At 45.2% G+C, this 12,089-nt stretch overlaps 1 protein-coding gene across 2 annotated transcripts in view; it reads left to right on the top strand.

The window, feature by feature from the left end:
* Positions 1-12,089, top strand: part of CDH13 (cadherin 13) — a 1,025,127-nt gene that overhangs the window by 636,756 nt on the left and 376,282 nt on the right. For both annotated transcript variants that reach the window (XM_047789670.1, XM_047789669.1), the window contains exon 6: positions 3,735-3,879. In XM_047789670.1, coding sequence (XP_047645626.1) covers positions 3,735-3,879 — 145 coding nt within the window. The remainder of the gene's footprint in view (positions 1-3,734; positions 3,880-12,089) is intronic.

The raw sequence follows: 12,089 nt of genomic DNA, 5'->3' as shown, positions 1-12,089 counted from the left end.
GTGTGACTTATCCTCATTAATTTAAATGTAGGAGTTCACTTTGTGGCGCAGCAGAAATGAATCCGACTAGGAACCATGAGGTTGCAGGTTCAATCCCTGGCCTTGTTCAGTGGGTTAAGGATCTAGCATTGCCATGAGTTTTGGTGTAGGTCACAGACACAGCTCGGATCTGGCGATGCTGTGGCTGTGGTGTAGGCCGGCAGCTACAGCTCCAATTAGACCCCTAGCCTGGGAACCTCCATGTGCCATGGGTGCAGCCCTAAAAAGACAAAAATAAATAAATAGATAAATAAATGTAAACAGCCACATACCGCTACTGGCTGCCATATTGGACAGTGCAGCTTTAATATATCAAAACTCTTTCACCTCTTCTTATCCCTTATCTCTAACTGAAAGGACCTTCTTCATATAATGTACCTTGCTTATCAGCTGTCTCTTCATGCCAGAATGGCCTTTGTGTTAACTGCTGGGTATCCACTGCTCAGGGTAGGGACTGAAATGCACTAAATCCTTCATGAGTTTTTGTTAAATTAAAATTAATAAATGCACTTTAAGAGCACCTTGATCTTTTTAAACACTGTTCCAAAGGTCTTGGTTTCTAATGATATTATTTTCCAATACAACATCCAGGTGTTAAACTCTGGGGGTTGTATTGTAAACCTAAACTGAAATCAAGTTGACTTCTTATATAGCTGATTTTATGACACTCAGCTCAGCACTTGACATTCATCCTAATCAGCTGTGTCTCCGTAGAGTATCCGTCTGTCTTTCCATTTTGTCGAGATAGATCTAGAGTCTGCCCTTCCCAATTCCAACGTGTTTTCATATTTGGCGAACGTGGATTCTGTTCCTCTGTCCTACTCGTGGCTTATGGTTCTAGCCAAGCCTTGTAGAATGTGGACGCTTAGGATTCTGATGCCAGATATGTGTTGTCTTTGGACATAGGTTTTTGTTGAAATAAAGTCGTCTTTGGCTATTTTTGGAGGACAAAAGGCCAGACCTTCCTTATTATAAGAAATTGCTCCCAAAGCTTGATTTTTATTTCCTTTGTTTAGCAGTATGCTCATAGTAGCTTTAAAAATAATCATGAAAGTATCTTACAGTTCACTCTCTGTAAGCTCTCATTCGTGTACAGATATTAAAAGGCTCTGCCTATTGAATTTCTTCTTAGCTGAGATAATTGTGCATTATCTTATCTACCCCAGAAAATGACATATGTGAATGTGTGTGAATTTGCTAGGGAAAAGATGAAGTAATGTTAAGGAAAAAATTCAACATACTAAGTAAAGTCAAAAAGAAAAAGGTAAATATCATCTGATATCACTACTATGTGGAATCTAAAATATGGCACAAATGAACTTATTTACAAAATGGAAACAGACTCCCAGACATAGAGAACAGACCTAATGGTTACCAAAGGGGAAAGAGGGTAAGGGAGGGATAAATTAAGTTTAGGATTAGCAGATACAAACTGTTATGTACAAAATAGATAAACAACAAGGACCTGCTGTGTAGCACAGGGAACTATATTCAATATCCTAAAATAAACTGTAGTGGGAAAGAATACAAAAATGAATATGTATGTAAAAGTGAATCACTTTGCTGTACATCAGAAGCTAAAACACTGTAGGGGTTCCCTAGTGGCTCAGTGGGTTAAGGATCTGACATTGTCACTGCTGTGGCTCTGATTGCTGCTCTGGTGCAGGTTCCATCCCTGGTCCAGGAACTTCTGGCAAAAAGAAAGAAAGAGGAGTTCCTGTCGTGTCACAGTGGTTAACAACTCAAACTAGGAACCCTGAGGTTGCAGGTTCGATCCCTAGCCACCCTCAGTGGGTTAAGGACCCGGCGTTGCCATGAGCTGTGGTGTAGATCGCAGACGCAGCTCGGATCCCGCGTTGCTATGGCTGTGGCTACAGCTCTGATTAGACCCCTAGCTTGGGAACATCCATATGCCACAGGTGTGGCCCTAGAAAAGACAAAAGGAAAAAAAAAAGACAGACAGACATTCATTCAATAAAATAAATAAATAAAATGAAAAGAAAAAATGAAAAATATCCCTTTACCCAAGCATACCTGGTTTCATTTTTGCTTACTCCTTATAAATTCTCTCCAAATGTGTACATCACACATGTATAATGCACATTCTATTTTGTGTGTTTTCACACAATATTCTAAGTAGATCAACAAGGTTTAATAATTATTTTATCGAATGGCTATATTCTAACGTCTGGCTACAAAAACATTCATTCAGCGAGTCCCTTTCCACTGGGTATTTAGTGGATGCCAGTGTTAGCTCATTAGAAGTAACATTCCAGTGAAACTTATCTCAAATAGAACCAGATGGAACACGTGTATGAGTCCTTCCTAGATGTGGTGAATTTTGCCCTGCTCCTTGGCAAAGGATGAAACCAGTTTATAACACATTCAGGTGGGGTATGACTGCTGATTATAACAAAAGTGCTTCTCTTATTTTCCTAATTTGGACTAGCTTTGACAGCAGTATTGATAACAACAACAGTAGCAACAATAGCAGCTATATTCTGGAGATATGTTATGTGACAGGCATTATATTAAGTGCTTTAGAAACATTGTTTATTGTGGTTAAAGTGTGAATGCTGGAGACAGAATTCACGGGGGCCAAATCCAGACGCCACCACCTAACATCTCATTGGCTCCATTCCCTCCTCTCAAATAGTTCTCGGGGTTCCTGTGAGCATCAAGTGAGTTAATATAGTAGAGAGCCTAGGTAAGCACCAGATAATGCTGGTTAGGAGGGTTTTATGAACCCATGCGACAGATGATAAAACTGAGAGAGAAGTGTACAGCCTGAGGCCCCACAGCTAGCACATTGTGCTGGAGTTCCATTTGCAGACACCCCTTCCCAAAGATTCTAACCACAGAGACCTTCTCTGACTGAAATCCTCAACCAGGTCCCAATGCAAGGACCACCACCGCCATCCAAGAAGCGTTGCTGTGGCCACTGAGTTAAAGCAAGGCCGAACCAGGTCCAGAAATGAGACTGTAAGGTCCCCATTGTTCCCAGGAAAAGCCATGACATCATTCATTGTTTCCAAGCAATGATAAAGCTGGGTCTTCTATGCCCTTTTCTTCATCCTTGAGATCTGAAGGTCATTCCCATTCCGTGTGCAAGTGTCCCAGCACTTGCGAAATCCCTGCCTCCTAGATTATAAAGGCCTAGTGGGCAGAATCCGAGGTCTCATCCAGGACCCTTGCCTCAGGAAGTTCTCTCTAAACGCTGACCTGAATTTCTCCTAAACATTACCATAAACATTTTCAGTTATTTCTTAATGTGCTCTGTTCATAACTGCTTAGTCAATTATTTTTATTAGCATAACATTCCTTTGAAGCATAATGATGTTGGAAAAACAGAAACAATGTAAGCACATTTTCTCAGTTATGGCTGATTGCTGCTGTTTTCCCTCTGTTTTGGTTTTTTGGTTTTTTTTTGTTTTTTTTTTTAACTTCCTTTGCAGATTTGATGAATTAATTGTAAATTTCCCAAGGGACCTAACATGAACTGATGATCTTTGTCTTTTATTCTGTAACGTTTAGTTTCTGTTCTCGTCCCAGGGACTATCCACTGAGACCAAAGTTTGAATACTGCCAAGGGCTCATAAAATTGCTGATATAACCTACTTTCTCCAGAGAACCCATCTTCGCTTTTCATAATGAATTAATGCCTTCTCTCTCCCCTGATCGTTTTGCTCCAATAGCTGTTCGTGGAGACCATTGATGTCAACGGCAAAACTCTCGAGGGGCCGGTCCCTCTGGAAGTCATCGTGATTGACCAGAATGACAACAGACCCATCTTCCGGGAAGGCCCCTACGTTGGCCACGTCATGGAAGGGTCGCCTACAGGTATGTTCAGTTGGCTTGTCATTAGCATAATGTGATGAGAGGTGGCCTACTGCGCCTTTTGGGGACTCTGGAGACTTTTATTGCCGCTCTGACTTTTTACTGGTGTGCATCAACATTCAACTTTGATGTCCCTGGAGACGCAGGCACTGGAAAGCCACAACCCAGAGCATGACTGGGGTGTGGCAGCCCCGAACATGCCTACCCCTGTGTCCTCAGGGGCTCCTTCATGGGTGACAGACATCCAAGTCCCTGATGTATGGCTGATGTTGGACACCATGTAAATATGCAGCTCACCCTCGTGAGGGCCGCAGGCTGAGCTTGGTGGCACAGTGTGTCTTGGGAGAAAATTAAGCCTCCTCACTGCAGTCTCCTCAGTTATTTCGTTTCATAATTGCCGTTTACTAAGAACCACTTTGGGGACATGGGTGGGACTTTTTTCGCTTTACCTTAGAAGTGGCGCACAGAGAAACCTTTCGTCTTCAGCCAGGGGGCCAAAGGCAAGCCATTCTCCTTCCCTGTCTGGCAATACAAGCGCCTACTGTGACAGAAATCACTCAAGGTCGCTACTGAACTCTTGTTATCTTTTCCCCGCTTTGAACCTTTCTATCAGGGAAGGTTTTAGAATTGAGAACTCCCTGTTTTGGCCCATGGATACTAATTAAAGCAATCCGTGACCAGCAGCAGAAGTCACTCCTGGGTATAACGCTTGAGAAAGTGAAGAGCAAAGCAGAAAAATCTCTATTGTAAGACTGAACTTTGATTTTAAGCTCTTGAATGCACTCGAGTGAAAACATGCCACATTAAGAGTATCACTGTTGCTGTGTCTAGATTATGCCCAAACAATTGTTGGAAGCAAAGGAGTTATTCCTTAGGCTGGACAGGAGATGAAAGCTTGAGAATTGCTTTGACTGGTTCTTTTTCCCCCTTTGCTGAATTGATAGGATGTATCAATAACGTGCAGATACATGAGGCTCTGGAAGCGTTGTCATGGCAACCTGCCTAGGCGACCAGGTGAATAATTGTATGCAAGGTGCCTAAAACCTCCCTTCAGCTTCAAGATGCTGGGCGTCTGTGCCCTTCATCAGAGAGATCCCCACGGGCAGGAGCGACCCACTCCCTTCTGACATTAGAATGCTGTCTGTAAAAAGGAGGGGGCATTGGTGTCAGAGGCCTGGGGAAATGCAGATTGACCAGGGCTGGGTCAGGTCACTTCAGGGCGGACCCTCCCAGTGGCAAGGCCCAGTAGGCTGCTTTTGATGGAGAGCGGGCTTCCGATGAGACCCACCCTGGAATTTGGGTCTGATGTTGACAGAAATAGTCTGAAATAAGCTGAGGTACAAAACAAGCTAGGGGAATGGGTGGGGAAAGCTATTAAAGAGCCTGGAATTGGAGCAGAGCAGCAAAGTGATTCCCGGTTTCCATCTGTGGTACCCAGGCCCTGTGTGTGAGTGACTGGAATTGGAGATGGGCCAGAGAAGTGTTCTAAATGTAAATGACAGTTGTTACATCCGAGGTGGCTTGTGAGCATGTGCGTGTCTTTGTATATTATGTGTGTATATGATTAGACGATGTCCAATTTCTCTCCCACTGCGCCCCTCTTTAAAGTCTCAGAAAGAATTTCAAATTTTATTGCTTTATATACATGTCATATTTCCAAGGAAAAATGGAATCCTTTATGCTCACTGAATTTCTTAAAGCACAAAGCAATTCGGTTAGGGTAGACGCATAGCCAGCAAAACATAAACCACCTCAAACTTTTATTTATGATTGGTTTTTTCCTATAAAAATACATAAAGCCCTGGATATGTGTGCAGAGTAATTTCTTCCAGCCATGCAGAATTTGGCCTGAGTCATTGTTTTCTTTCTCAGTTCCCTCTGGGTTAGGCTGTAAAGCAGGCATTGAAATGGAGTCAGTTAAATTTGGGGTCAAGAATGGAAATGTTGTGGAAAACTTTTAGAGGAGCAAACACTTAGATTGACTTAGCATCCTCTGAGAGAGCCCAGGCGCATGGTCCCCGAAGCATCCGTGAGGACAGTGAGAAGCTGAGAAAGAAGCTGGTACCCCTTTTCCAACCCCTTTCCCAACCCAAGCCACTTGTAAGTCATCGCAACAAATGCCGACCGACTAGAGAAACGACCACCTCTTCTGTTTCCGCCACGCCCTGCTGGTTTGGGGCTTATGGAATCCTTCGTGTTTTAGACATCGAACCATTTCCATTTCACAGAGGGGGATGCCGAACCCAGAAAGAGCACACTGAATTGCCCATCTCGCACTAATGCCAGGTGGGGCGGGGTCCGTGTTCAGGACTCAGCCTGTAGCATCAGCCTTTCAATCATGTGCTCTTTCAACTGACCCACAGACTTCCCAGTGAGAATAGCCAGTGAATGATCTTCACATTTCGGGGGGCACTTGCTGTGTCCCGAGAGCTTTCTGTCGCTGTGTCATTTCCTCCACTCTACCTTGAGGGGTGGATACCCCTCTCCCCATCATTCAGATGAGACAACTGCGACCCACAGAGGTCTGGGAACTTGTCCGAGGGTGGTGGACAAGCTAGAGTCAGTGTCCGCCTCGTGCCTCAGGCTCTTTCCCAGGCACCACGTTGGACTTGACCGTCTTCTCTCACACGGACTCTTAGTCGGTACAGCTGAAGGGAAGTATTTCTGCAGCCCTGTCAGTTGAACTCCTCCTGACAGAAGATGGCCAGCTCTTCTGTCGACACCGCTGGCTCATTGAGTCCGTTTTCTCTTACTGTGAGCTGTTGCTCAGTGTCTGGGGTTACATGGCATCAAACGTGGGGGACCTTGCCATTACTCACATCGCTTTCTTTTATATCCACATAACCAGAGCCAGCTTCATGGGGAGGCACCTCGAGGAACCCCAGGCTCTGAAGGGCTCCATGCTCGGTTTATTGCTCCGCTGCCACCATCTTCAACAATTCCGAGTAACTGTTCAAAAGAGTCCCTGCACCTTCACTTTGCACTGCACCCCCCAAATTATGTAGTTGGTTCTGTGCATGATCTTGGGACCTAGAGCCAGGTCCAATGCCGTGCTTAGCTCTTTAACAAGGTGAGACATTACTGCACCTTCTAGAAGCCTTAGTCACCTTGTCTATAGGTGGGGTGGGTTTAGAATACTACCTCCCCTAAGAAACTATATGCAGTGATTAAATGAAGCAACTTGCTTCTCTCAGTGTTGGGACGTAAATAATTGTCCAAGAAATGCCGAGGTATTGTTAATGCTACAATTATTCTTATTATTCTGGCAGCCTAGGCTTTAGGGAAGGGAAGGCAAAGAGACATGCAGTGCGTGTGAAGGAACATCCATCTCCCAGTGAACCCAGCATCATTTTCACGTTGCAGTGGACCCGGATCCCGTCAGCACCCATCCATCACCAGAGGAAGGTCACCCATACCTGTCTGTATGTGCAGACAGGAGGCCATTTCTAGCTGCTCAGCACTAAACTCCAGGGTATTATTTTTGGGAATCATTACTAGATGAAGGAAGACCATCTGAGAATAATAGTCTTTGAACTTTGCAGATTTTGGACTGTTTCTCTTGTGAAGTCTCAAGGCATTGATTTGTGGGACCTGAGTTCAGGGCCTTGGCTGCTCCTGGGAGTGAACCCAAACTCTGTGTGAGTCTGGTGTTTTCTGAAAGCCCAATGCATGCCCAGACCTCATGAGCAGGGGGAAGGTAGAGGCTGGGACCCTTGAGATTCCTGGAGGACACACACCCCAGGGCCCCACAGTGCTTGCTGGCACCAGCTCCCCAGTGTTTTGCCACCAGTGAGTGGTCCTCTGGGCACCTTTGAGAAAGGCTAACGTGAGGAATGGTGTGCAGGGCTTCCAGAAACAGACCCTGAAAGGAGGACCGAAGGTGGGTGGTTTACCTGGCAGGTACGGGGTTATGAGTGGGTGTGGGGAGTGCTACAGGAAAGGGACACCAGCCTATGGGAGGGGACACAGCAAGCCAGCTACCAGGGTAAGCAATTCTGAGCCTGATCGCAGGGTTCTGGGAAATGACGTAACACACATATATTGGCATTGCCCCAGCCTAATCCAGGGAGCTGTGCTCTCCATCCCCCAAGCCCAGTAGACATGGGTTAAGACCTCTCCCCGGGGGGCTAATTCCTGGGCACTTTTGGTCACCTGGGACCAGGAGCAGAGCTTCAGCAAGCTGGGTTCCAGCAGCTCGGGGGCAGCTTTCCCGCAAGATAAAGGAGCTGGCCCTTGGGGTGGGCTCAGCTCTGCCCTGGCCTCCAGGCTCTCGGCCATCCCATGTGTCAGCAGGGGCAGCCGAGGGAAGGGCACCCACCCCCTAGACAGGTGGGGTCACTTTGAGATACATCAGGGGAGGGAGGTAATGGGAAAAAAAAATCTTAGTCCCCAAGCTGTATGACAGAAAGACGAAGGTGATATTGACCTGCCTCTTTAGAGAGGACAGGACCTAGAGGTGTGTGCTGTGAGTCCTGAGAGATACCCATTGCGCAGTTGTGTGCTGACAGAGACTGTTGAAGACAAGCAGAGATTAGCAGCTAACTCCTCATCTCCTAACTTCTGAGAGCCTGAGGACTCGTGCCCTTTCTTGCTCCCTTTATTTTTTTTCCATCCAACATCTTAATTGAGCACCTGCTCTGTGCCAGCGCTACACTCTTCTAAGCTCTGAGGGCCCAGCTGTGGGCCTGCTACACGCTCCTCATTCCCTCCTGGTCCGCAGAGCTGAGCAGGGAGATGAGCAACAAATCAATCAGCCCTGAAGCTGGTGATGCAGCCGCGGGGACCACTCTCTAAGGAGGGCGGGAAGCCAGCCTCCCTGAAGAGGTGATGGGAGCAGAGTTTTCCTCTGAGATCCACCTGAGTCTCTGCTCATCACGTTTTAGTCACTTTAATTTTTAAACAGGTCCTACCATGTCAGACATGAGGGAACGAGCAGGGCACGTGGCTCTGAGGATAAATGGCTGTGCTGGAAGCTGAGCTTTGCTTGGCAGTTGCTGTTTTCTGAAACAACTTGGGCTCGACAAAGACGGTTTTGATGTCCGAGAGTTGGTCTTTGAGGTCTAGCTCAGCACGAATCCTCCTTTTGTTGGTATGCCCTGGTGGTGGCGTCCCTTTTCTAATCACCTGTTTACTTGTTGCGGTAACTGCGAGTGGCCTTCTGGTCCGTCCACCAGCTGTCCAGTTTTTCTCTGCCGGTGTTGAGGCTTTCACATCCAAGGTTCTTGCATTCTCCACTGTCCCAGCCAATCCCGTGGGCTTCTGGAATATCAGGCGCAGGGCTATTTTGTTTTTTTTTCAAGTCGACAAATTTCTTTTAAAAATAAAGCAGTTCCACTTTTTCTCCAGCCTTTTAAAAGTGAAAATGGACCAAGTGCTCTCCAGTTTCACCATCCAGGCAAACCACAGTTGCCACCTTGGGTGGCATAATTCTAGGGCTCTCCCTGGGCACCTCCACACACAGGGACGCACACACAATTTCACAGAAATGGAGCTCTGCAGGCTCTTCTTATCTCATTTTCTTCGCTCTGCAGGGTCCTATGGACATTTTTGGAAATCAGTAAATATCAAGCTTCATCGTTGTTTTAAACAGCTACCATTGTCTTGTTAGCCAATCCCCTATCGACTTAAGTTGTTTTCACTTTTCCCTACTCACAGTCAGTGCTACTGAGGAGAGCATGTCTCTTCCTACTTGTGTGACAATTCTTCAGCATAGATATGAAAGTAGGATTGATGGGGGTAGAGGATATACCCCTTGATGTATATTGGGTGATGCTTCTAATCAGGGAGTCGAATTTGTGTCTTGGCTGAGCTCCTGCATGAGGGCATAACAGCGGCCTTTCTTTTCATAGATGAACGGACTTATGGAGATCTATTTATTTATTTGTTTTTCTGGATCGTACCCATCATCTCAACGTTTTTGTGGTCATTTTACGAGCTGTGTCTGTAGCCTGTGAACTGCCTTGTTCTAAACGCCTCCCTGGATTCTTTGGTGGAGGAAGAGGACTGAAACTGTGGATTCTACTCTCTTTCCTGAAGTCATCATTGGACTCTTAGCTGAAGGAAGTTGCCCACGAACATGCTGTAGCGTTGTTCGGATTGGATTAGGCAGCCCTTGAATTACGGTAAAAATCGCTCCCGTGCAGCTGACCATAAAACAACATTTATGAAACAATTGCATAGTCTAATCAGAGACATCCTCCCAAAGGGAAAATTCCAGAAATAAAGTGTGTCAAAAGTTTTGAGTTATGTGAACTTTGCTACCTAGTCAACAAACAATCTCCACCCAGTTGCTCCTAACCGTGTCTGGGGCCCCCATGTGATGTCTTACAGGGCTTCAAACCAAGCCAGTCAGTAACCTGGTCATAGTCTAGTATGGTCCCTCCTTTATACCCCAGCCCCTCTGGGATGGACGCTACTGGGTATGTGAGACCCATTGCTCTTGGTCCACTAACACCTTCGAGAAGCCATAGGGTTTGGTGAGATCTGAGAGGATGGCTAGGAGCCTTTATGCTGTAAAAAGGATGCCCAACCAGTAAAACTCTGTGCTGGATCTTAAATGTAGGTAACTCTGAAAATAGCTCTTGTCTTTATCATGGCCCTCTTTCCACCTAAACCGGCTTATGAGTCCCTGGGGCTAGAGGCCAGTTCAAGAAACAGACACATCATGTTGTTTTTGAATCAGTCTTCTCTCTAACCATGAAGCCTTTGTTCCTTCTTTGTCATCTTCCCTCTACCTGTTATGTTACCCATCCTTACACTCATTCATGTCAGATGTCTCAGTACGGTGGATAACCCACGGAACTGGAGAGACAGGCTCCCGTGCTTGTGGAGGTCACATCTTTGTAAAAAATCAATGCTCGGTAGCTGCCCCACTAATTTGATGGATGCATTTTAGCTTCAGGCTGGGAGTGAGCCCTCCATTTCTCCCCATTTGGGAGAGGAGGCTTTTTAACATCAACTATTGAAAAATAAAATGTAATTTAATTAGTTTAATTAAAACTAATAGTTTCAAGTGGAAGGAAGGTCAAGAGACATTGGCAGCTTCAGAAGCTTAGTGATCATTCTACAACATTTTGAAAGAATAAATCTGACAGGAGTTTCTAGTCAGAATGGAAATTGGGTAACTCTTGAGCAGCTACAAACTAAAAATGAAAATATCTTTGAGTTGTTAGGGCACAGAGCACAGGGGACACCAGTGCCACTGAAATCTGATGCCTAAGGATTGACTCTGAATAGTCCAGGAGTTCTTCGTGTCACAGATGAAAAGAATAGAGTGGTAGATCTGCAATGATATTAGACATTTATAATTTCAGGGAGACCCTAATTTCAAATCAGTTCCTGATGACGCTTTATTCAGCAAGATCATTCAAAGAATATTGGGCAGCATCAGTGCACCAGAGTCTGTGTTCTAGGGGTTGTCGAGACTGATTCAAAAAGACCAGTTAGCTCTCTGCTCTTAAGATATTTGCATTTTACTGGGAGGAGAAGATAATTAACAGTGAGTGGGATAAACAAGGTAAGTGAAGTCTTTTGAACCGAATAGAATGAGGTGATGTGATCGGTGACAGTAAGGTCAAGGAGACCTCTCTAAGGTGACATTTAAGCGGAGACCAGTGAGAATACAGGAGCCACAGTGTCAGGGGAGGGTCCAAGCAGAGGGATCAGAAAGTGCAAAGGTCTGAGGCGGGAGTGACCTATGGCAGCACAAAGCAGAGGCCATAAAGGTGGGAGAATGTTAGCAAGACAAAGGGCGCCAGGTGACTTCCAGGGGACAGGCCAGCAAAAGTCAGCAAACTGGGAGCCATGGGCCACATCGGTCCCATTGCCTTTTTTTTTTAAGTAAAGTTAATAAAGTTTTATTGAAATACACACATGTCCATTCATTTAAGCATTGACTATGGCTGTTTTCACATGATGCTCTGAGAGCTGTGTAGTTGGGACAGAGACGGTATTGCCCATAAAGACGCAAAGCCAAAAATACATACTACCTAGATACATATGAACACACACATATATATATGTGTTTAGGTACATATATAATATATTAAAAATATATAAATACCTAAATATATGTACATAAACTATATATTTGTATATATTTAAAATATATTCTTTACCTGACTAAAAGTTTGCAAAAAGTTTGCAAACCCCTGCTCCGGGTCAGAGCTGCATTAAGTTTTGACTACATTTTAAATTTAGTAGGATGCTCTCCA

Source organism: Phacochoerus africanus, chromosome 8 (assembly GCF_016906955.1).
Source record: "Phacochoerus africanus isolate WHEZ1 chromosome 8, ROS_Pafr_v1, whole genome shotgun sequence".
Lineage (NCBI taxonomy): Eukaryota > Metazoa > Chordata > Mammalia > Artiodactyla > Suidae > Phacochoerus > Phacochoerus africanus.
This window is presented reverse-complemented; position numbering and strand designations above follow the sequence as displayed.